This window comes from Suncus etruscus, chromosome 15 (genome assembly GCF_024139225.1).
Source record: "Suncus etruscus isolate mSunEtr1 chromosome 15, mSunEtr1.pri.cur, whole genome shotgun sequence".
In the NCBI taxonomy this organism is placed as follows: domain Eukaryota; kingdom Metazoa; phylum Chordata; class Mammalia; order Eulipotyphla; family Soricidae; genus Suncus; species Suncus etruscus.
This window is the reverse complement of record NC_064862.1, coordinates 24,614,280-24,637,317: the sequence shown is the minus strand read 5'-3', so window position 1 is coordinate 24,637,317 and position 23,038 is coordinate 24,614,280. Positions and strand designations below refer to the sequence as shown.

The 23,038-nt window shown below is 47.5% G+C and overlaps 1 protein-coding gene and 1 non-coding gene across 2 annotated transcripts in view; both read left to right on the top strand.

Annotated features, from left to right (window-relative positions):
* Nucleotides 1–23,038, top strand: part of FBXW8 (F-box and WD repeat domain containing 8) — a 113,480-nt gene that overhangs the window by 81,062 nt on the left and 9,380 nt on the right. Inside the window, exon 8 of the mRNA XM_049788812.1 lies at nt 9,128–9,255. Coding sequence (XP_049644769.1) covers nt 9,128–9,255 — 128 coding nt within the window. The remainder of the gene's footprint in view (nt 1–9,127; nt 9,256–23,038) is intronic.
* Nucleotides 21,263–21,398, top strand: LOC126031876 (small nucleolar RNA SNORA72). Its single transcript, XR_007503688.1, has one exon. It is a non-coding gene; the product is annotated as a small nucleolar RNA SNORA72 (small nucleolar RNA).

Here is a 23,038-nt window from a genome sequence, read left to right as displayed (position 1 = left end):
CCTGGCAGGCTTGAGGGACCATATGGGATGCAGGGGATCAAACCCGGTCTGTCCCAGATCGCCATGTGCATGGCAAACACTCCACCCTGCCCTATCGCTCCAGCCCTGTTCTTTCTCTTTGTGTCTTTGATTCTTTTGGTGGTGGTGGTGGTGAATACTACTAGTCCTGGATTTCACGATCTAGACTGAGTCCCACTGGGCCAACAATTTGTGAACCAGTGGTGGATGCTCCACTGTTGGGGACCCCAACAAGGCCGTTTGTATGCGGGACGTGGGGATCTCCTGGAAGTCATGTGTTTTAAAGCATAGCTCTGACCTATAACCAAAAGACACAGTCAGACGGCGCTTACTGGTTCTTTCATCAGTGTCCTCCCCAGTACGATTCAGATTTCCATTTATTTGGAGCCACACTGGCGGAGGTCCTCTGTGCCTCTGGCATCTGTGTCCCCAGTATAATGCTTGGATTCATGACATTGGGCTTTTCGGAATAATAGTGACTAGGTAGATAGAGGGTTTTTTTTTTATGGTTGAAACCCCCCAAAGCAACATTGTTGTTTGGTCTATAGTCAGTATAATATATGTTTTGTGTGTGTGTGTGTGTGTGTATTTGTGTGTGTGTGTGTATAGTGTCACATCTGGCAGTGCCTAGGATTTACTCCTAGTTCTGTGCTCAGGGATCACTCCTGGCAGTACTTAGGGAATTAGAGTGCCAGGAATCAAACCCAGGTCAGCAGCATGCAAGGCAGATGCCCTCCCCCATAGTCCTATGGCTCTGGCCCCTCTATACTTTTATGTTATAAAAGGTATTAAAGCGGGGCTGGATGGGGCCGGAGAGATAGCATGGAGGTAAGGCGTTTGACTTTCATGCAGGTCATTGGTTCGAATCCTGGCATCCATATGGTCATCCGAACCTGCCAGGAGCAATTACTGAGCATGGAGCCAGGAGTAACCCCTGAGCACTGCCGAGTGTGACCCAAAAAACAAACAAAAAAAAAAAGGCGGGGCTGGAGCGATAACATTGCGGTAGGGTGTTTGTCTTGCATGCAGCCGATCCAGGACGGACCTTGGTTTGATCCCAGGTGTCTCATATGGTCCCCCAAGCCAGGAGCGATTTCTGAGTGCATAGCCAGGAGTAACCCATGGTATCACCGAGTGTGCCCAAAACCCCCTCAAAAAAAAAGGTATTAAAGTATCCTTTTATGGCATTTATCTCATCTTTACTCTTCCATAACCTCAGGTTATTTTCATCTCCCTACAGTATGATGGGGGTGTTTCTTGGCCCCCAGATTCTCTCTGCATCCTTCTTCCTCCCTCATGCTGATTGGGGCCCTTTCTCTGGCCTTTGCAGTTCCTAGTCCCAGTCCCTCTCTCTCACTCTGACTTGCATCACGCTACAGAGAAACTCCCTTTAGGAACCTTTCTCTCCTTTTAGCTGCCTTTCAGCTCTTTCCTTGTCTGGAATTTTCTGTGCTTTCACTCGAAGGTCTCTTGGCGGGGATCTGGTTTACTCTGCCCATTTGAGGTTTCTTTACTGGCTCCCTTCTGTGGGTAGAAAATTCTCAGCCTTCATCGGAGAATGTCCTTCCCCTTTCACTCTCTCTAGTCTCGGAACACCTTGTTCCCTGCTCTATGCTGTTTTGAGCTTGTTCTGACCCACCCCACCCTGTCCCCTGCATTCTGAATGATCTTTTCGAATTTATCTTCCAGTTTCTGTATTCTCTCTTGGACTCTATCTATGACTTGTTTCCTCACCAACGGACTTTTCCTTTCTAAAAATGTAAATCTGTTTCTCCTTAAAATTGAATTGATAGGGGCCAGAGAGATAGCATAGAGGCAAGGCGTTTGCCTTGCATGCAGAAGGTTGGTGCTTCAAATCCTGGCATCCCATATGGTCCCCTGAGCCTGTCAGGAGTGATTTCTGGGCATAGAGCCAGGAGTAACCCCTATGCACTACCGGGTGTGGCCCCCCCTAAAAAAAGTCGAATTGATAGAGGACAGAGTGGTAGCACAGCGGTAGGGTGTTTGCCTTGCACGTGGATGACCCAGAACGGATGCAGGTTTGATCCCCAGCATCACATATGGTCCCGAGCCAGAAGCGATTCCTGAATGCAGAGCCAGGAGTAATCCCTGAGCGCTGCCAAGTGTGGCCCAAAAAAACAAAACAAAACAAAATCGAAATGATGTGGCTGCTTTGGACTCCCCTGTGCTTTGATGTTTCTACTTGCACTGTAATTTGTATTTGCTCTGCCACCTTTACCAGCTCAGTATCTGGTAGCCTTGGGAACCTCTTCTTTTTTTTTTTTTTTTTTTTTTTTGGGCCACACCCGGCGGTGCTCAGGGGTTACTCCTGGCAGTCTGCTGAGAAATAACTCCTGGCAGGCACGGGGGACCATAAGGGACACCAGAATTCGAACCAACCACCTTTGGTCCTGGATCGGCTGCTTGCAAGACAAACGCCGCTGTGCTATCTCTCTGGGCCCAGGAACCTCTTCTTTAGTTTATCAGCTCTCACCTGTTACGAGACTTTTTTTTTGCTGCCTTGGATTTGTTTTGTTTTTCTCATTTTGGGGGCCATACCTGGCAGTACTCAGGGCTCACTCCTGGCTCCAGTGCTCGGGTGGGTGTCACTCCTGATGATGGGGCTCGAACTCAGGTCATCTACATACACAGCAATCTCAGGGCTTACTCCTGGCCCTGCATTCAGGAATAACTCTTGGCAGTACCTAGAACACCATAGGAATATCGGGGATTGAACCTAGGTCGGCAACATGCAAGGCAAGTGCCCTATCCACTGTGTGATCTCTCTGGCCCTCATGGAACAAATCTTATTTTTCGTGCCTTATCAACCATAGCATTTCCCATGCGGTCTAGTCTACTGTGTTTCCCAAGATGAATCTCGGGCCTAGATAGAGTCAGGGTGTTCTAGAGGCAGTTATGGGGAGCCCCATGGAAATTTTGGTCTTGAATTGGGTGAAGTGGCCCCTTTGTTTGAGTCTGCTGCAGAGCCAGATGCTCAAAAAGTGAGCAAATGAGGGACAGGCTGAGAAGCTGTCATGCTGGGATCATGCACCAGCAAGTTAGCCCACAGACCCTCCCTGCACAGCACATGGGGCCATGTAGGTGCTGCGGGAACGAGCTGCCCTTTCTGCTTCATCTTGGAGCAAGTTGATGTTCCTAGCAGGGCCACTTCGGACCTACTAGGTGCACAGTTCTGCTCCCCAGGGTGCAATGTTGGGTCTGGGCAGCAGAGAGCACTATAGAGTGATTGACCATGGAACCCCTGGGAACTGCCCAGGATGAGGGGAGAAGGCTGGAGAATTTTCAGATCCTCCAGGCTTTACACTCAGCATGACCCAGCAAAGCACCGACCACCTTTGCTCACTGGCAGGGCCAGAGTCTTGCACATGCTGACCTAGGTTCAATCATATGGTCCCTTGAACACTGTCAGGAGTCATTTCTGAATGCAGAGCAAGGAGTAATCCCTGAACATTGCCAGGTAGGGTCGGTCCCTGCCCCCCCCCAACAAAATAAAACAGAATGAAAATATTATCTCTACCAAATGCAGAAATTATTTCAAAGAAATGGTCATGTTGAAAGTTGCTTCCACTCTTTGTTGGTAATTCTACCCGTTTTAGAATTTGCTGCGTGGAGTAATAAGAGCATAATCAGAATGTTTGGTTGGTTGGTTTGGGACAATACCTGGTGGTGCTCAGTTGTTACTCCTGGCTCTGTGCTCAGCAACCACTCCTGGAAGGCTCAGGAGACCATATGGAATGCCAGGGATGGAACCCGGGTTGGCCACATGCAAGGAAAACACCCTACCTCCTGTGCTATCTATTGCTCCAGCCCCTGTTTTGTTGTTTTCTAAATAATATCATTTCATATAATTCTGAATAATTGAAAAGAGAAGTAGGATTCCAAGACTAATGCTGATGAAACAACTTTGGGTCTCCAAGAAGTAGAAGTAACTGGAAGGAAAGGCCTCGCAGAGTTTTCCAAAGCTGATGTGTGGCAGGAACCAGAACCAGAAAGAAAGATGCCCACCCCGTGCCCAGCATAGCCCAAGGCAGCCCCTGCCGGGCTGGGCATGGTCTGCTCACTGCCACATGTGGCAGCCCTAATAAGGGGAAGGTTTTTTTTTTCAAGGCGCATCTAACTCCTGTCAAAATGTGCTCGGTAATCACAATCCAAAGCCCTGTCGTAATAGACTCTTGGTACTTAAAGCCAAACTCCCCTGCAATAACTATTGATCCGGCGGTCACATTAGCGCAGGCCATTTTCTCCAGGACTCGGGCTGTGGCTTGTTTTCCGAACCTCGTCCCAGTGTGCCCCGTCCACCTCCAAGTGGGCGCAGACCAAGACTCGCCCCCAACTCGGGCAATAAAGAGGAAAATGAGGCTAATGCAGGGGCTTAACAAGAGGGAAGAGTGTGAGCATGAATAATTGATCTCCCTAGTCTGTGGCAATCCGATCAAATGAAGTCCCATTTGTTCCACCTTATTAAAAGAGAGAGAGAATACAGGGAGGAGGGCGGGCAGGCTGGCAAAGGTCGTTTGGGGACTTGTAACAGGGAAAAAGCAGCCTTGGAGACGGGCAATGAGTTTTCTAGTCTCTGCGGTCTTTAACTCAATGCGATGGTAAAGGTGCTCCTTGGGCAGCTCTCCCAAATTATTAAACGAGAGAGATCGTTCTTGACTCTGGCTACCAGCGTGGCTGTCTTTGCGATGACTTGCAGAGCCTTCTTGGAGTGGGACCCAGGAGCCCTCCAGTCCCTCAGTTTTTACGATGCTTCTGTTTTAAAAAATATTTAGGAAATGTTAAGACATATAGACTCTCTCTGAGACTTTTGGAAGGTTTGATTTTGGGGACCATACCTGGTGATGCTCAGGGCTTACTCCTGGCCCTGTGCTCATCGATCAGTCCTGGTGTGACAGTCAGAGGACCCTGTGGGATGCCAAGGATTAAACCTAGTATTTGCCTTGCCAGATGATCAGTAAGGAAAGAGGAAAAACGTTTAAAGTAAGCTCTGGTGGGCCTGGAGAGATAGCACAGCGGCGTTTGCCTTGCAAGCAGCCGATCTTGGACCAAAGGTGGTTGGTTCGAATCCTGGTGTCCCATATGGTCCCCCGTGCCTGCCAGGAGCTATTTCTGAGCAGACAGCCAGGAGTAACCCCTGAGCACCTTGCCGGGTGTGGCCCAAAAACCAAAATAAATAAATAAATAAATAAACAAACAAACAAATAAACAAATAAATAAATAAATAAAGTAAGCTCTGGTATCAAAGAAATAGTCTCATGTGTATAACATTGCATACAGCAACCCAGGTTCCATCACTGGTAACCCCTAAAGTTCCCTGTTTAAGTACTAGGAGTGATTCCTGAGCAGAGTCAGAAGTATGCTGCCCTGAGTACAGCAGAGTGTAGTTCAAAAGCCAAAAGCAAACAAGTAAACATAAAGAACTTTCTCCCTAAAAAAATTTAAAACTAAGAACAAGATAATTCTGGGTCCCAAAATCCTCTGGAAGGTTCCACAGTGATCAGGAACTCTTTTTATAATGGGTCCTGGGTTTGCTTCTGGCTAGACTTATTTTCCTCCCTCCAGGATCCACTTTTCAGGCTTTTCACTAGAGAGAGATTATTTCTCTATTCTTTCCTTTTTTTTTTTTTTTTTTTTCCTTTGATTTTGGGTCACAACCAGCAGTGCTCAGGAGGAACTCCTGGTTCTATGCTCAGAAACTGCTCCTGGCAGGCTCAGGGGACTATATGGGATGCCGGGATTCGAACCACCAACCTTCTGCATGCAAGGCAAACACCTTACCTCCATGCTATCTCTTCAGCCCCTTTTCTTTTTTTTTTATTTTGGGTCACAGCCAGCAGCGCTCAGGAGTTACTCCTGGCTCTGGCTCTGCGCTCAGAAATCACTCGCGGCAGGATGGGGACCATATGGAATGCTGAGATTTGAACCACTATCCCTCCTGCATCGGCTGCCTGCAAGGCAAATGTCCTGCCGCTGTGTTCTCTCTCTGGCCCCTATTTTCACTATTCTTTTTTTTTTGGTTTTTGGTTGTGGGGCCACACCCCCATGATACTCAGGAGTTACTCCTGGCTATTTGCTCAGAAATCACTCCTGGCTTGGGGGACCATATGGGACACCGGAGGATTGAACTGCGGTTCGTCCTAGGCCAGCCACGTGCAAGGCAAATGCCCTACCGCTGCACCACCCTTCTGGCTCCTATTTCTCTATTCTTACCATAAAAAAAGATTCTTCTTTTTGGATAGTTGAAAATTAGTGAAATGGTATCAGTCAGAAGCTTTTACTTGGAGCTGCATGGAAATCAAAATAAAAACAAAAAAGGGATTTCAAGTGGTTAGCAACTATTAACGAATAGGAAAACATCATCATTAGGAATTTCCCAGGTGAGCCGGTGAGAAACTCGTGTGGTCAACCTTGAGGAATGGCTTGAGGTGGAGGTAGTGTGGTCCTTTCTGAAGCCTGAGATCATCTGTAAGCTGATCTCCGTGATGACACATGTTGGTGAGGAAAAGAAATCGCATCACTTTCCTGTGTCTAATAAAATACTAAGATGAAAACTGTGGAACTCATTGTTTCCCTCTTGATCCACTTGAACACGGAATAGAGGCAGCTCAGACGTGAGGGGGTTGCCGGGGAGGCTCTGGAACTGCAAGCACAGAGCTGTGTCCTTAGTTTCAAAAGAGGGAGATGACTAAACAAGCATCGGCTTCATGACTTTGAATGAATCACTGACGGGTTTTGCTTTTGTTAATAAAAGACTTAGCATATTTTTTGCTCTATAAGACACACCTGACCATAAGATGCACATAATTTTTTGGGGACCGGAGAGATAGCATGGAGGTAGGGCATTTGCTTTGCATGCAGAAGGACGGTGGTTAGAATCCCGGCATCCCATATGGCCCCCAAGCCTGCCAGGAGCAATTTCTGAGCGTAGAGCCAGGAGGAACACCTGAGAGCTGCTGGGTATGACCCAAAAACAAACAAACAAACAAAATGCACATAGTTTTTTAGACGAGGAAAACAAGAAAAAAAATCTAAAGCAAATGGTGCAACACTAGACACTGTCAGAAAAAGGCTGGGAACAACCAGCCTGTGAGGCCAAAGTAGATTTACATCAAAATTAAAAAATAAATAAATGGGGCCAGAGCGGTGGCGCAGTGGTAGGGTTTTTGCCTTGCATGCGGCTACCCTAGGACAGATCACAGTTTGATCCCCCGGCGTCCCATATGGTCCCCTGAGCCAGGAATGATTTCTGAGTGCATAGCCAGGAGTGACCCCTGAGACTCACCTGGTGTGGCCCCAAAACAAACAAAAAAATTAAAATTAAACTTTTTGGGGGGAGGCAGAGAGGTGCCGCTAGAGGTAAGGTGTCTGCCTTGCAGAGCTAGCCAAGGAAGGACCATGATTCGATCCCTTGGCGTCCCATATGGTCCCCCCAAGCCAGGGGCAATTTCTGAGTGCTTAACCAGGAGTAACCCCTGAGCATCAAATGGGTGTGCCCCGCCCCCCCCAAAAAAAAAACAAAAGTTTTTTTTTTAAATACTCAGGCTTCGGGGCTGGAGAGATAGCATGGAGGTAAGGTGTTTGCCTTTCATGCAAGAGGTCATCGGTTCGAATCCCAGCGTCCCATATGGTCCCCCGTGCCTGCCAGGAGCAATTTCTGAGCATGGAGCCAGGAGTAACCCCTGAGCACTGCCGGGTGTGACCCAAAAACCACAAAAAAAAAAAAAAAAAAATACTCAGGCTTCAACTCCACCGCTGGTTAAATACATTAACTTCGTTTTGCATCAAAAATTAAAAAAAACAGGGCCCGGAGAGATAGCACAGCGGCGTTTGCCTTGCAAGCAGCCGATCCAGGACCAAAGGTGGTTGGTTTGAATCCTGGCGTCCCATATGGTCCCCCGTGCCCGCCAGGAGCTATTTCTGAGCAGACAGCCAGGAGTAACACCTGAGCACCACCGGGTGTGGCCCAAAAACCAAAAAAAAAAGAAAAAATTAACAAAACAAGAAAACATTTTTTAATCTCAGGCTTCAGCTCTGGGCAGCATTCACTCCATAAGACACATAGACATTTTCCCCCATCTTTTGGGAGTGTGTGTGCATCTTATGGTACCAAAAATACGGTAAATCGTCCTCAACAGACTTGCTTAGGAATCTTTTTTGGGGGGTGGGGGGCACACCCGTTGGCGCTCCGGTTATTCCCGGCTCTGTGCTTAGGTACACTCCTGGCAGGCTCTGGGGACCATGTGGGATGCCGGGCATCGAACACAGGTCACTCTTGGGTCGGCCGCGTGCAAGGCAAATGCCCTGCCACTTGTGCTATTACTCTGGCGCTACTTAGGAATCTTTTTCCACTGCCCACTGCGCTGGAGGGAAAGCACAGAAGGATTCAGAGATCAGGACTTTTGTCATCTGCAGCTGTACCTAATACCTAATGCCATGGAGCTACCGAAGACCCACGGTGGAGACACTGTGTACAGAAACTGCACGGCTCTCACTGCCTCCTATTGGGACTGTCTGGCAGTGAGCCAGAGCAAGTGTCACTTATTAGAGCCTGGTCCCCAAACCTGTCTCTGGAGCCAGGACTGAGGGCCCCAGGCCAGCTTGTGTGTGAGCTACCCGCTTTCTCATCGTGGGTTCCTCGAGGGTCAGCCTTATTCACCATCCAGCTTGTTTTTTGCTGCATGTCCCAATAACCCGCTGGCACCTGGGCCTGAAGACCGGGTGGGTTTTTCCTTGTCTTTGGTCACTTCAATAGCCATCAGCCCAGTTCGGACAAGCAGCCCCTGGGCATCCATCTCCTCAGCTGAGCCTGAGCCAACCATGGGGGGGCTGGAGCAATAACACAACTGTAGGGTATTTGCCTTGCACACAGCCAACCCCAGACAGACTTCAATTCGATTCCCAGCATCCCATAGGGTCCCCCAAGCCTGCCAAGAGCTATTTTGAGCACATAACTAGGAATAACCCTGAGCGCTGCTGGGTGTGACACAAAAACAAAAACCAATAAAAAGCAAAAACAAAGGGACCATGGGGGGGGGCCCTCTTGGCGGTGTCTGCCACGCACCTATCCACATCTCCTCCTCCTCTCCAGATCCTGCTGTACAGCCTGGAAGCCGAGCGCTGCCTCTTGAAGCTGGGAAATGCACTGGGGGACTTCACCTGTGTCAACCTCAAGGACAGTCCTCCCCATCTCATGGTCAGTGGCAACGCAGACAGGAGGTAGGTGGTGGCTGAAAAGCAGCATTTTATCTCTCCTTCACCACTGTGGACACCTCACACCCGCCTCTTCAGTTTTTATTGTGCTCCCCCATCTTCTCTCCCACTCTGGCTCCTCCCTCCCTCTGTCCAGCCCCACTCAGCCCAGACCAGAGAAGCAGCAGCAGCAGCTCCCAGATTAGGTAATAGTTGGACCGGACCGTGCACCCTCCACATCCCTGCCTCCATCCTGAACCCCGCCAGGGAAGGAAAGGGGTCACCTCTGCCATGTGTTGAGCGCAGTTGGTTGGGGGGCCGGGGAGACCACTTGGACTGTCTTTTGTCATTTCCCAGCCTCCAGCCCCCTCTGCAAAATTTGTTTGGCATTTCAAAGCTCACTGTCTGGTATTAAAAACAATAACCTCAGGGGTGAATCATGTTCCGTGGAGTGGGGGTGGCTGCCAAGTGATGTCAAGAGTGTGTTTCTGAGCACGGCGGCGTCCCTCCAGTGATGGGGAAACAGGCGGCGTGTGAGCCGCTTCCATTTTCCATGTAGCTGATTAGCCACTGCCTCGGCCAGGAGGGGCAGGCAGTCAGTTGGCTTCTCCCAGGCACACGGGCTGGTGCCAGCCACAGACGCCCCAGGCACCATCAGCACGAAAGGATTAAAGTGTATGAAAAGACCCTCCCTGTCCAAGTCTGACTTGGTTGGGTTTTTTATTCCTCCCTTGCCCCCCCCCCCCCCCCCCGTCTTGGCTTTGATTTTGCCTTTCTTCTTGTTTGTTTGGCTTTTGGGGGGAGGGTTGGCAGGTTACCACCACGCCTGATCAGTTCCCTGAAGAGAGGTACCGTGGCTGTGGGCCAGGCCCCGCGGCACCCCTCTCCTTCACCCACAGCAGGCCTAGGGCTGCAGGTGGTGGGCTGAGCACAGGGGCATCAGATCATGAGGCTTGCGTTCTTCGTGCATGCCAAAACCCCGACCGTACCAGTGTGGCAGCTGGTAAAAAAAAGACTGATTCCGTCAAAGACTTTTTCCTGCCTCCTCTTTCCCTTCCTCGGTGCCCCACTCCGGGAGTGCAGGAAGTGTGGGTGCAAACACGCAAGCTCATGGGCAAGGACACGTTCCTCCTCTTTCCCTCAGCAGCTGGTCTGGGCCACTCTTGGCTTTGCCCCTTGTGGTTTGTCATCAGAATCTTTGTGGGCACCAGCTTGCACTCTGCAGAGGCCCCCAGCTCACCCCACTAGATTTCCCCTTCCTAAGCTCCAGCAAACACCCACATAGGGCATCCCAAGTGGAGTGGTCCCAGGAGTCAGCCTGTGTACTCAGGAGAACCTTCAGGATGGTCTTCTCCCCCCACAAGAAACCTGTGACTTGGTTTTCCTCACCAAAATTCCCCATGTCCTTGGAAAAGTAGCCTTTTCCTCTGGTCAAGGCTGGCCCTGTCCTGCATGAGGGACCAACTGTTCGCTATAGGTGGAGCCAGGGAGGAAGGTAAATCCTTGTCATCTGCCTTCCCTGTCCTCTCTGGGAGACCCACTGTGTGACCAATGGAACAGGCCTGGGACTGCACTGCCTCTGCATATGGGACCCTCAGCTGGTGCCTCTGGGAGCACCCTGTATGCATCAGAACGGTCATGTTATCAGATTTGTTTGAAGTAAAGGGGTTAAGAATCTACAGCTGGACCGGCTGGAGCAATATAGCACAGTGGGTAGGCATTTGCCTTGCATGCAGCCAACCCAGGTTAGATCCCAAGCATCCCATATGGTCCTCCGAACCTGCCAGGAGTGATTTCTGAGCACAAAGCCAGGAGTGACCCCTGAACATTGTTGGGTGTGACCTAAAAAGCAAACAACAATCTACAGCTGGAGGGGCCGGAGTGAGGTGCAGAGTGAGGAAGGTGCTTGCCTTGTATTTGGCCAACGCAGGTTTGATCCCCAGCATTGCATGTGGTGCCCTTTCATACCGTCAGGAGTGATTCCTGAGTGCACAGCCAGGAATAAGCTCTGAACATCGCCAGGTGTGGCCCAAAACCAAACAAATTCCTCAAAAAAATCTATACCTGGAGAAAGAAGCAAAGGAATCTGACTTTCTGATGGGACAGGGCGGAGTCTAGCTCCTCTTCTCTAAAGATCCCACTGATAGCTAAAAGAGTTTGGTCTCTTAGAGAAACACATGGTGGCTTGTACAGTTAGTTCATAATCTCATTTCAGAAGTGGAGCAAGAGGGACAAATATTCGGAAAGAAGAAACAAACAAATCAACAAACCTCCTTGTCACTTCATGGATGCCAGTCCATGGGTATAGATTTAAAATATAAAATAATGACTGTACAGAGTCCCTGTGCAGGGTGAGGCCACCCCAGGCACCATGCTTCTAACCCCTCAGGCGGACAGGTCTGATGAAGGGGTAGTTATCAGCAGAGAAATAATTCACAAGCAGTCAAAGTTGCTTTAGAGTCAGCTTGCTTTTATTCTATGGCCTTTCTCTGCCATATGCCTTTTCTCGCATGTACTTCTCTGCTAAGCTTTCTGCTGCCCCCCCCCCCCCTGCTTTTTGCTCCTTTTGTCTTCTCCCCTTCCCTCAAGGCAGCACCTTTTATTCTAAAACAGCCCACCCCATCCTCGATGCCCGAGGGCCTGATCATCCAGGTGGGATTAACACCTCAAAAAAAGAGGTTAGGGAAACAGGAAGTTGGGGACAGAGTTACATTTCCACCTTCCTGTTTTATTTTAAATAAAACAAAACGAAACAAAAATGACAAAACTTTCTTTCTCCTGGTCTTCACCGGAGGTAGGAACTCTATATCTGATCTTAAAACATCTGGGCAAGAGATGTGGGGCATTTGCCTTGCATGCATCCAATAGGTTCGGAACCTGGTTAAGGACCTGGTTCAATTCCTGGCATTTCATATGGTCCCCCAGCCTGCCAGGAGTGATTTCTGAGTGCAGAGTCAGGAGTAACCCCTGAGCACTACTGGATGTGGCCCAAAAACCAATCAATAAATAAATAAAGTTAAAAAAAAAAAAGAACTTGGGGCAGGAACTGTAGCGCAAGCAGTAAGTCATCTGCCTTGCGCATGCTAGCCTAGGACATACCGAAGTTCAATCCCCTTGTGTCTCATATGGTGCCCTAAGTCAGGAGTGATTTCTGAGCGCATAGCCAGGAGTAACCCCTGAGCATCACCGGGTGTAACCCAAAAGCAAACAGAAAAGAACTTAAAACATCAAAGTTAAAATTACATACAATTCTTTTCAAAACAATCAGATTTTTTTACATCTTATACATACCACAAATTTTTTCCTAGACTTCTCTAAGCATAAACATTAGAACATTTCTGCAGATACACTTATAGTTTGAAAATTCTTAGCATTATTACACCAAGCATCGTTAATAAGTCTAGAATATACAAGTTCTTTTCCATAAACTTCTCTAAACAAGATCACAAGAACATTTCTGCAGATAATACAGTTTGAAAATAAGTTGCTACATAAGATACACAATAAAACATCATAGCAATTAGGATAAATTCACTGGGAATAGCTGAGAATGGTTAAAACTAACATTAGGGCCTGAGAGATAGCATGGAGGTAAGGGCATTTGCCTTGCATGCAAAAGGACAGAGGTTCAAATCCCGGCATTCCACATGGTCCCCCAAGCCTGTCAGGAGCGATTTCTGAACATAAAGCCAGGAGTAACTCCTGAACGCTGCCAGTGTGACCCCAGAAAAAGCAGGGGGGGGGAAAAAAAAACGAAAGAACTGACAGCATTATGCATTTCCCTGGAATTATGCAAACCAATATTAAACCACAAAGTTAAATACAAAATTTTCTTTTTGCAGTGGAGCTTAGAACAACACAATAAGATCCATACAGATAAAACATATTTTAACCAGCAAGATAATGACTGATGCAAATACGGTCAAGAGATTTAACCTGAAACACAGTTCAGATGCAGGGGGTTCTGAAAAAGTTTCTTCTTCCTTGGGCTTCAGCTGTGTTAGGCTGCTGAGGTCATCTGGGATGGAAAATACTTCGGATCTTGAGCAGGAATCTGGATTGGGGAGAAATCCACTCCTCTGCCTGCTGCCGTTCCCCTCCAATGGAACTTTCTCTTTGGCTTCTGCCCAATTGCAATATTTTCTGGCATATAAGACGACTTTTTAACTCATGAAAAACTTCTTAAAAGTCGGGGGTCGTCTTATATGCCGGTATATGGCATGCTGAAACTTACTCCATCTTCAGGGACAAGTGATCTGTCTCCATCTTACCGCTGCATCCCATCCAGCTGCCCGGTGTCATCACTCAGTCCTCTGTCCTGATTCATCTTTCAGGGCACACAGAGGAACTGAGTTACCGAGTGCCGCGTCCCATCTAGCCACCCAGTGTCATCTCTGGTATGCAGCTTGCCAGTGCTCAGTCCTCTGTTCAGCTTTTATGGGACACAGAGGAGACCCTCTATCTCCCTTTAGCTGTCATATTAATCACTGCACCCCAGCCAGCTGCTTTGGAGGAGCCCCCCCTTCCTGTGCTCAATGTAGATCACTGTTTTATGTTTACATGTTTGGTGACAAATAGCCTTGTTTATAAGTGAAAGTTTTCCAGCTAAGTACATGCATGACATAAGTATTTGAATTAAAATTTCCATATTGAAATCAAATCTTTTTTTAAATTTCCATTTGTTGCGCATTAAAAGAGAGGTAGTCCTATACGACGAATACAGCCCAAATCCTAAATTTTAACAGGAAAAGTAGGGAGTCGCCTTATATGCCCAGTCATCTTATACGCCGGAAAATATGGTAGTTAGTAACTTGGAAAGTTTCGAAACATACCCAGAATTCCTTTAAATGCACTTTCAAAAAATATATCCATTCAGTTAATGACTTGTTCTGAATCAACCTCTGATTAATTAATGATCCCATTAGTAACTCTGCAACCCCTTCCCCTAAAAATAACCTTTTACGTTTTTTTCCTAGAGCCTCTAGATTTTATTCTAGCACACATTGCTATATTGTGAATTGAGCAGTGTTCTGTTAATTATAATTAAAATCTTGTTTTTCCTCCTAACTTAAAAACTTCTAAACTCATTCTGCGTCTTTCTGTGTGAAAATGTTCTAAAATAGGGGTAAAGAGGCTTTTTATTTCTTCATTAAACACTCCAGGTCAGTGGTCCTCAAACTATGGCCATGGGCCACATATTGTATTTGTATCTGTTTTGTTTCTTCATTGCAAAATAAGATATATCAGTGTGCATAAGAATTCATTTATGGGCCCGGAGAGATAGCACAGCGGCGTTTGCCTTGCAAGCAGCTGATCCAGGACCAAAGGTGGTTGGTTCGAATCCCGGTGTCCCATATGGTCCCCCATGCCTGCCAGGGGCTATTTCTGAGCAGACAGCCAGGAGTAATCCCTGAGCATCGCCGGTGTGGCCCAAAAACAAAAACAAAAAAAAACAAAAACAAAACAAAAAAAAGAATTGGTTTATAAGTTTTGTTTTTACTATAGTCAGACCCTCCAATGGTCTGAGGGACAGTGAACTGGCCCCCTGTTTAAAAAGTTTGAGGACCCCTGCTCTAGGTACTTCTCAAACTAGAGATTCCATTTTCCACTTCTCTGTTGGCAACTTCATTCAAATAGCCTATTTTCTTTAATTTACTGATAATAAAACAGTTTTATGAGTGCAGTCTCTTGCTTAAAACTTTCTAGTAGTTCTTGATTTTGCTTTATTCAGTATGTTTACAACTTATTTTTTTATGTTTTTGAGGCCACACCCGGTGACGCTCAGGGATTACACCTGGCTATGCGCTCAGAAATCGCTCCTGGCTGGGGAACCATATGGGATGCCAGAGGTTGAACCTAGGTCTGTCCTGGGTCAGCCATGTGCAAGGCAAATGCCCTACCACTGTGCTATCACTCCGGCCCCTACAACTTTATTTTTTTTTTATTTTTAATTTTTTTTTGGTTTTTGGGCCACACCCAGTGACGCTCAGGGGTTACTCCTGGCTATGCGCTCAGAAGTCGCTCCTGGCTTGGGGGACCATATGGGACGCCGGGGGATCGAACCGCGGTCTGTCCCAGGCTAGTGCAGTCAAGGCAGGCACCTTACCTTTAGCGCCACCGCCCGGCCCTACAACTTTATTTTTTATGAGACATAAATTTGTTTTACAACTCACCTCTGCCCACTTCTCTAAACATAGCCCCAATTAACTTCACTCGCAACATTCAACCATAACACTTACATTCTTCCTACAAGTATCTCATTATTCGGTATCTACTGAAGCTCTTACTCTTTTTTTTTATTAATTTTTTATTTTTAATTATGAGAACAAAGATGCAAAGAAAGAGGACAAGGTAAAGTTACAGTGGAAGAACAATCACACATAAACAGAATTCTCAGTAGTCCCATTGCTGATATCTTAACTTTGAACTTTCAGCCAAAGAACATTAAGAAAAATAAAACAGAACCATGTACAATTATTTTGTCCTTCAAGTCCCCAGATTGTAGTACATAATATTTCTTAGCACACAAAGCAATCTAAAGCCATAAAACTTATGTAACTCCTTAAACATTGAAGGCAGAGTACTTTTTTACATTTCCATGCACATGCATATTAATTTAAGTTAACCTCTAAAAGTTTAAGTGGGTTTTTTTTTCTTAAGGATTAGAGTCAATGGAGCACAGTAAAAACGGTGTTAAAGTGGCAATTATTGTTTGCATAGGCCCACCAAAATATGAGGGACATGGAAAAAAAAAGCCTTGGCCTAAATACAAGGAGACCCTACCCCTGAAGTTTCCTGGCATAAGACCAACTCTAGGCTCCAGGCAAACTAGTTTGTCCAATCCAGGTCATTGTCTGTAGTGCCAATACACTTATTTTTCACACAGTCTCTGTTGTTGGTATCATGTTTCTGTATTAAAGATCCTGGAATCTGCATATCCTACATTGCAGTCAGAATGGTGCAAAGTGTCCTCTTGTTTCACCTCACAATTAAAGGGCAATGCAGAGAACCCTGTCCTGTAAGCAGGTCGTTGTTGTTGTCAAGTCTTCTTAGTGTTAAGGGAAGTCTCTTTTGAGCAGGTCTATCGCAGAGCAGTGGTGTAGGATCTTCCCTGGTAGAGGATTGCTTTCAGGTGTTGTTATAAAAAACCTTGGATGTTTCGTAGATAGCTTCCCTGGTTCAGGGGTGAATGGAGGATGCCCATTCTTCTGAGGCCTGTGCCAGGGTATAAGGTCCCATTGCACTACGAGATTTGTGTGTTCCAATCTCTATTAGATAAGAACTTATTTGTATGTATAGTATTTTCCCATTTTAATGTGCCTGTGCAAACAAGGAACAATGCCACGTGGCATTATCGGCGCATATGGGGGCCGGAAGAACAAGTCTAACAATCCCCATGACATGCTTCAATCATAAGCATTAAACTGAGGGACTCTTCCACCAAAATTACGTATTGAACAGCTCACAAAGACAAGACAAGATAAAAAGTGGGTAGCATCGTCACGGTAAAAGAATATTTAGAAAGAGTTATAGCTGTTAAAAAAAATACACATAAAATATTCAAAAGACATGTGTGTCCATTTTATGTCTTTTGAAATAGTTGGGGATTGTTAAATCCAATGCACGACTTTGGTCTATGATTAGGACTGTGTAGTACTGAAGTTAAAAAGGGTAAATGTGGGGTACTGATGGTTGGGGGTGAAAGAGTTAAGGAGTAATAATGAGCTTTGTAGGGGTGTGCGAAAGGGCAGAATCTGGTGGGGCAGGAGGTCGATCTTGGTGCCTAACAAAGAACTGAGGGTAAAGAGGGTTAATTAAGGGGAAGATAATGAACTCGGATTGGGAGATGAGGGAGTAGAAGGGGCCTGGTGTGGGGGAGGGGAAATATATCAGAGGGTCTATATACATTGTATAGATGAATTGTTTATGGATTAGGCTTGACAGTCAGAGAGGACCACTGTATAGGAAGTTACATCTACATATACACTGATTTTAGAGACCTATTTGAATATTATCCTCCAAATCTAGGGAATTCCATTTATTTTCCTAGAAACAGTCGAAAATTAAGAATATTTTTGGGTGTTGTTAAAAAGTATATATATGCTTTTGAAAATGAATACTAGTAAGAAAAGGAACTCCTGAATGGGGTCCAGTATGCATAGGGGAGAAATTTCTTTCCCCTACCCTCCCCCCAGGGCCCGATTTACCAGACCTGGCCCTGGCGTGGGGGGAATCTGTCCCCTGGACTAAGTGGTCAGCCCAGGGGGCCTATGGCTAGCTGTCCTGCCCAGAGCCCCCAACATACTAGCTGAAGAGAAACAGAAGAATTGGCATGTGGAGTCTTCTGGGTACAGCCCCTGCCCTTATAGTTTGTGTATGCATAGGGGAGGAATTTCTCTCCCCCACTCTCCCCCCAGGGCCCGATTTACCAGGCCTGGTTCTGAAGACCAGTCTGTCGTGGGGGGATCTCAGTCCCCTGGACTAAGTGGTCAGTCCAGAGGGCCTATGGCTAGCTGTCCTGCCCAGAGCCCCCAACATAACAGCTGAAGAGACACAGAAGTCCTGGCATGTGGTGTCTTCTGGGTGCAGCCCCTTCCTCTCTCTCTTACTCTTTTTTTAATATCTGAATAACAATCCTAGTGCATATAACAATAGTTGCTAGAACTTTCCCTAGAATATTAGACTGAAGCATGATATACTACCATTGTGTTGCCAGTTTCAATTGGATTGACAATAAAAGCCTTGTAATTTGACTACATCGAGATACAGAACAACCCTCAGAGGAGGAGATAGTTCAAAATGATGGAGTGCATGTATGGAATTCGATATCCAGGACTGCATGTCTTCTGAACACCACAGGATGTGGGCTTGGTGGTCCCAAACAATGGCACTTGCTAAGGTAGAGGTGAAAAACTTCAAGCAGATGACCAAGGCCCTGGACCCAGGCACCATCTGGGATATCCCTGTTTCTGGGTTAGAGAGGCAGGTAAAACTACTCCAAAGCCTAGTTTTGAAGTCCACCCTCATCACCAATGGCTCCACCCCTACCAATCTCTTCAGAACAGCCTTTGGCCTGCTCGGGCAGGAAAGTGATGGTCAGCCCCCAGCCCAAAGGTGGACAGTGAGCCATTCCAAAGCAGCCTATGACCCTTCTTTTTTTTTTTTTTTTTTAATTTCTTGGTTTTTGGGTCAGACCCAGCAGCGCGCAGGGATTACTCCTGGCTTTACGCTTAGAAATCGCTCCTGGCAGGCTCGGGGAACCATATGGGATGCCGGGATTCGAACCACCGTCCTTCTGTGTGTAAGGCAAACGCCCCACCTCCATGCTATCTCTGGCCCCATCATGACCCTTCTTAAGCAGCCAAAACTGTTTAAGCCTAAAATAAAAAAATTAAAATCCAAATGTGATTCAGACTTCCCATTGATATCTCCCTCTTAATGAAAAAGCATCACAGTAAGATAGCCTCTCAGTTGATCAGTTTGTGGCAGAACACACCTCAAAGAACCATTTTTTGTCTATTACATATAAAAACATATGCTAAGAACATCATGATAAAGTACCCATATCCTCAATAGTGATTTTTCCAATAGTATTGGTCCACTGATAAAATGCTTAGGCTTAAATATTTTTTTATTTTAGGCTTAATTTCGTCAGAATATCATATTTCATCTTCATATAAGCACATAAAAATACAATGTTTGGGGGGGCCGGAGAGATAGCATGGAGGTAAGGTGTTTGCCTTTCATGCAGGAGGTCATCGGTTCGAATCCCGGCGTCCCATATGGTCCCCCGTGCCTGCCAGGAGCAATTTCTGAGTCTGGAGCCAGGAATAACCCCTGAGCACTGCCGGGTGTGACCCAAAAAAAAAAAAAAAAAAAATACAATGTTTGGTTGTCTTGAACCAACGCTGGTGTTCAAGAAAGACATCTGCGTCCAAGTTCTGGGGTTTTGGGGTTTTATTATTGTTTTAGGGGCTAAGCCCAGGGGCAAGCTCTTAAGAGGTCTTTTTTAGTGTTTTATTCACAAGTAAACTTGCTTTGGAACATCAGGGTCTTTGAAGTGGACTCTTTTCTCTTTTTTTGTGCTTTTTCTGCTGCTGCAGCAGCAGGAGCAGCAGCAGCACAGAAAGCACAGCAGCCTTCGCCTCGGCTTTGAGGCCAGCTTGGAGTTACCGCATAGGATGCCCTTACGTGGAGGAGCGGGCAGGACGGGGTACCAACAGGACTGGGTGGTCTCTCTCCTGCCAAGACACAGAGCACAAGGATGCGTCCCAGCCTCAGGCCTGTGAGGTCACAGTACCCCAAAAGCCACATGCCCCACAGTACCCCCAACTGCCCCAGGGCCACCTCGTTTCCATGGCTCCCCACCCACCCTCCATGTGCAGGGCAGGCAGTTCAGGCCCTGAATTGTTGCAGAAGAAGAATAGTCACCTGGTGGGGCCCTGGGGGACAGTTGCCACAGGGGAGGGGGGCCTGCAGGTGGAAGTCTTGGTGCAGGTCCTGGAGGGTGTGACATCGGCGGAGGCAGGAGGGCTGTGGGCCACGTGACCAGTCTGGGCTGGCCTCTCGCCTGCCAAGACAGAGCACAAGGATGTGACCCAGCCTTGGGCCTGTGAGGTCACGGTACCCCAAAAGCCACATAACCCACAGTACCAATTGCCCCAGGGCTGCCACACCCCTTTTCCATGGCTCTCCCCACCGGCCATGTGCAGAGCAGGCCCTACCAGGCCCTGAATTGTTGCAGGAGAAGAATAGTCACCTGGTGGGGCTCTGGGGGACAGTTGCCATGGGGTCTGCAGTGATAGGTCCTCCAGGGTCTTACATCTGCAGAGGCCGGATGGCTGTTGGCCACTGGCCCATTCTGGGCTGGCCTCGGGCCTGTGAGGTGACGGTACCCCAAAAGCCACATGACCCACAGTATCCCCAACTGCCCCAGGGCCGCCACCCCGGTTTCCGTGGCTCCCCCCACTTGCCCTGTGTGAGCCAAGCCCTGCCTAGCCCTGAATCCTTGCGGGAGAATAGTCACCTGCTGGGGAGGTCGCAGCTCTTGGAGGAGGGCTCCTCTTGGGTGTTAATGGCCCCCTCTGCAGGGAGAAGGGTGCAATCGGGGCAGCAGCAGAGCTTCTCTTTGGGGCCCAGGGGTGACCCCAGCCAGCTCTGTGCCCCCAGGATCTGCCCAGCCACCACAATTACCCACAGCGGCGCCTGCTTCTGGCAACTGTCTGTCCAACCATCTTCAAGGTCCCTAAGCCCACCCAGGGAGCCCCAAGGACACAGTTCTCTCAGGGTACCCATCATCCTCTCTCAGGGAATGTGGCCAAGTCGAGGCCCAGTTCCTGCTCCTCCACGCCCCACTGGAGGGCAGCAGCCACTGCCCAGCCCATCCTTCATGCCCAGGGATGGGTCAGCCTGACGCCCCAAAATGCCTCAGGATGTGCCTTTCCTCCCACCGGCCGCTCCTTTTCGGGCCGGGTTCTCTGGGGGACAGTGTCTACACTGACATCCTCAGAGTTCCTGGCCTGGGACTATTGGCAGGAGAGGAGGGTGCCCCTTGGAGGGCTCAGAAAGTGGCTCTTACCCGTGCGAGTGCGGCCTCTCTCCTTCAGGAAGGCCCTGACGACCTGAGAAGAAAAGGGGGAGAGGTGGGGCCTCGGGGCTTCTCAGAGAAGCCTCACCAGAGCAGCCAGGACCACTTCAGGGGTCTCAGGGTCAGGTCTCTGCCTTGACTACTCACAAAGATATTAAAACCTTGGGATTCTCCTCAGATTGAGGCCCAGACTGTTGGTGCCGGCAGAGCTCTGACAAAGAAACTCTAGAACAAGGTCCTGATCCGTGTCCTTCCTCGGGGAGCACCCTGGTCCCCTCTGCTGAGAGCTTCTCAGAAACCCATTCCCACTGTCCTAGAGAAGCTCAACAAATTTGAGGCCCCACATGTGCCTGTAGCTTCTGTTGTGCAGAGCAGAGCCAGAAGTAACCCCTGAGTGCTTTTGGGTGTGACCCAAAAACCAAAAAAAAATTTTTAAAGAAAAAATTAATGCGAATATTCTCGCTGTTCTGATTTTGCCGTAATCAGGGCAGGCTAACCGTTCGCTATATTAAGACCATGCATGTGTCCCCAGGCCTAGCTCTTTACCCACCTAGGTCTGGTCTTAGTAATGCTGGTGATAGTCTGGAAGCCCCGACTTTGAGTTTCTAGTTCAACTCATTTAGAAGGGTAGAAGAGCTATTGGGCGACTATGGTGGGGAGGAAATCATTGCTAATTTGAGTTTACCAATTTGAGTTTACCAGTTGCCAATAAATGTAAAATTGCTGTGAAAAAAAAAAAAGAAAAAATTAAAAATTAAAAAATATTTTTCATTGCTCAAACTATCTAATTTTTGTGTCACTGTTATGAAAAACATGGCAGTGTAATATTAAAATATGAATATATTGAAGGTCTTTCCTTTATTTCTGTTTTTTTGTTTTGTTTTGTTTTTTTGGTCACACCCGTTTGATGCTCAGGGGTTACTCCTGGCTAATCGTTCAGAAATTGCCCCTGGCTTGGGGGGATCATATGGGACGCCAGGGGATCAAACCGAGGTCCTTCCTTGGCTAGCGCTTGCAAGGCAGACACCTTACCTCCTTACCTCTAGCGCCACCTCACCGGCCCCAGGTCTTTCCTTTTTTTTTTTTTTTTTTTTTTTTTGGTTTTTGGGCCACACCTGGCAGTGCTCAGGGGTTACTCCTGGCTGTCTGCTCAGAAATAGCTCCTGGCAGGCACGGGGGACTATATGGGACACCATGATTTGAACCAACCACCTTTGGTCCTGGATGGGCTGCTTGCAAAGCAAACGCCGCTGTGCTCTCTCTCTCTCTGGGCCCAGATCTTTCCTTTTTAATGAAACAGGAAATCAATGAAAAAAACAAATCACCAGGGCCCAGAGAGATAGCATGGAGGTAGGGCATTTGCATTGTATGCAGAAGGATGGTGGTTCGAATCCCGGCATCCCACATGGTCCCCTTAGCCCGCCAGGAGCGATTTCTGAGCATAGAGCCAGAAGTAACCACTGAGCGCCGCTGGGTGTGACCCAAAAGCCAAAAAAAAAAAGTCGTCTTATATGCTAGAAAATACAGTACATTATATATGTAAAATATAGACATACATAATATATACAAATGTGCTTATAATTTTTTTAATGAGTCCTTCCAATTGGTAACTTTTTTTTTTTTTTTTTTTGGCTTTTGGGATCACACCCGGCGGCGCTCAGGGGTTACTCCCTGGCTCTATGCTCAGAAATCACTCCTGATAGGCTCAGGGGACCATATGGCATGCCAGAATTTGAACCACCGTCCTTCTGCATGCAAGGCAAACGCCTTACCTCCATGCTATCTCTCCAGCCCCTAAGACGACTCCTTTACCCATGAAAAACTTCTTAAAAGTTGGGGGCCATCTTATACGCCAGTATACAGCATGCTGAAACTTACTCTAGCTTCAGGGACGAGTGATCCACCTCCCTCTTATCACTACTTCCCATCCAGTTGCCTGGCATCATCACTCAGTCCTCTGCTTGTCCTGATTCATCTTTCAGGGCACACAGAAGAGCTGAGTTACCAAGCACCGCATCTCATCCAGCTGCCAGGAATATGGCTTTCCAGTGTTCAGTCCTCTGTTCAGCTTTTATGGGATACAGAAGTGGCATTCTGTTTCATTCTAGCTGTCCTATTAATCATTGCACCCAGCCAGCTGCTCTTGGAGGAGCCCCTTCTCCCTGTGCTCAATGTAGATCACTGTTTTATGTTTACATGTTTGATGACAAATAGCCTTATGTT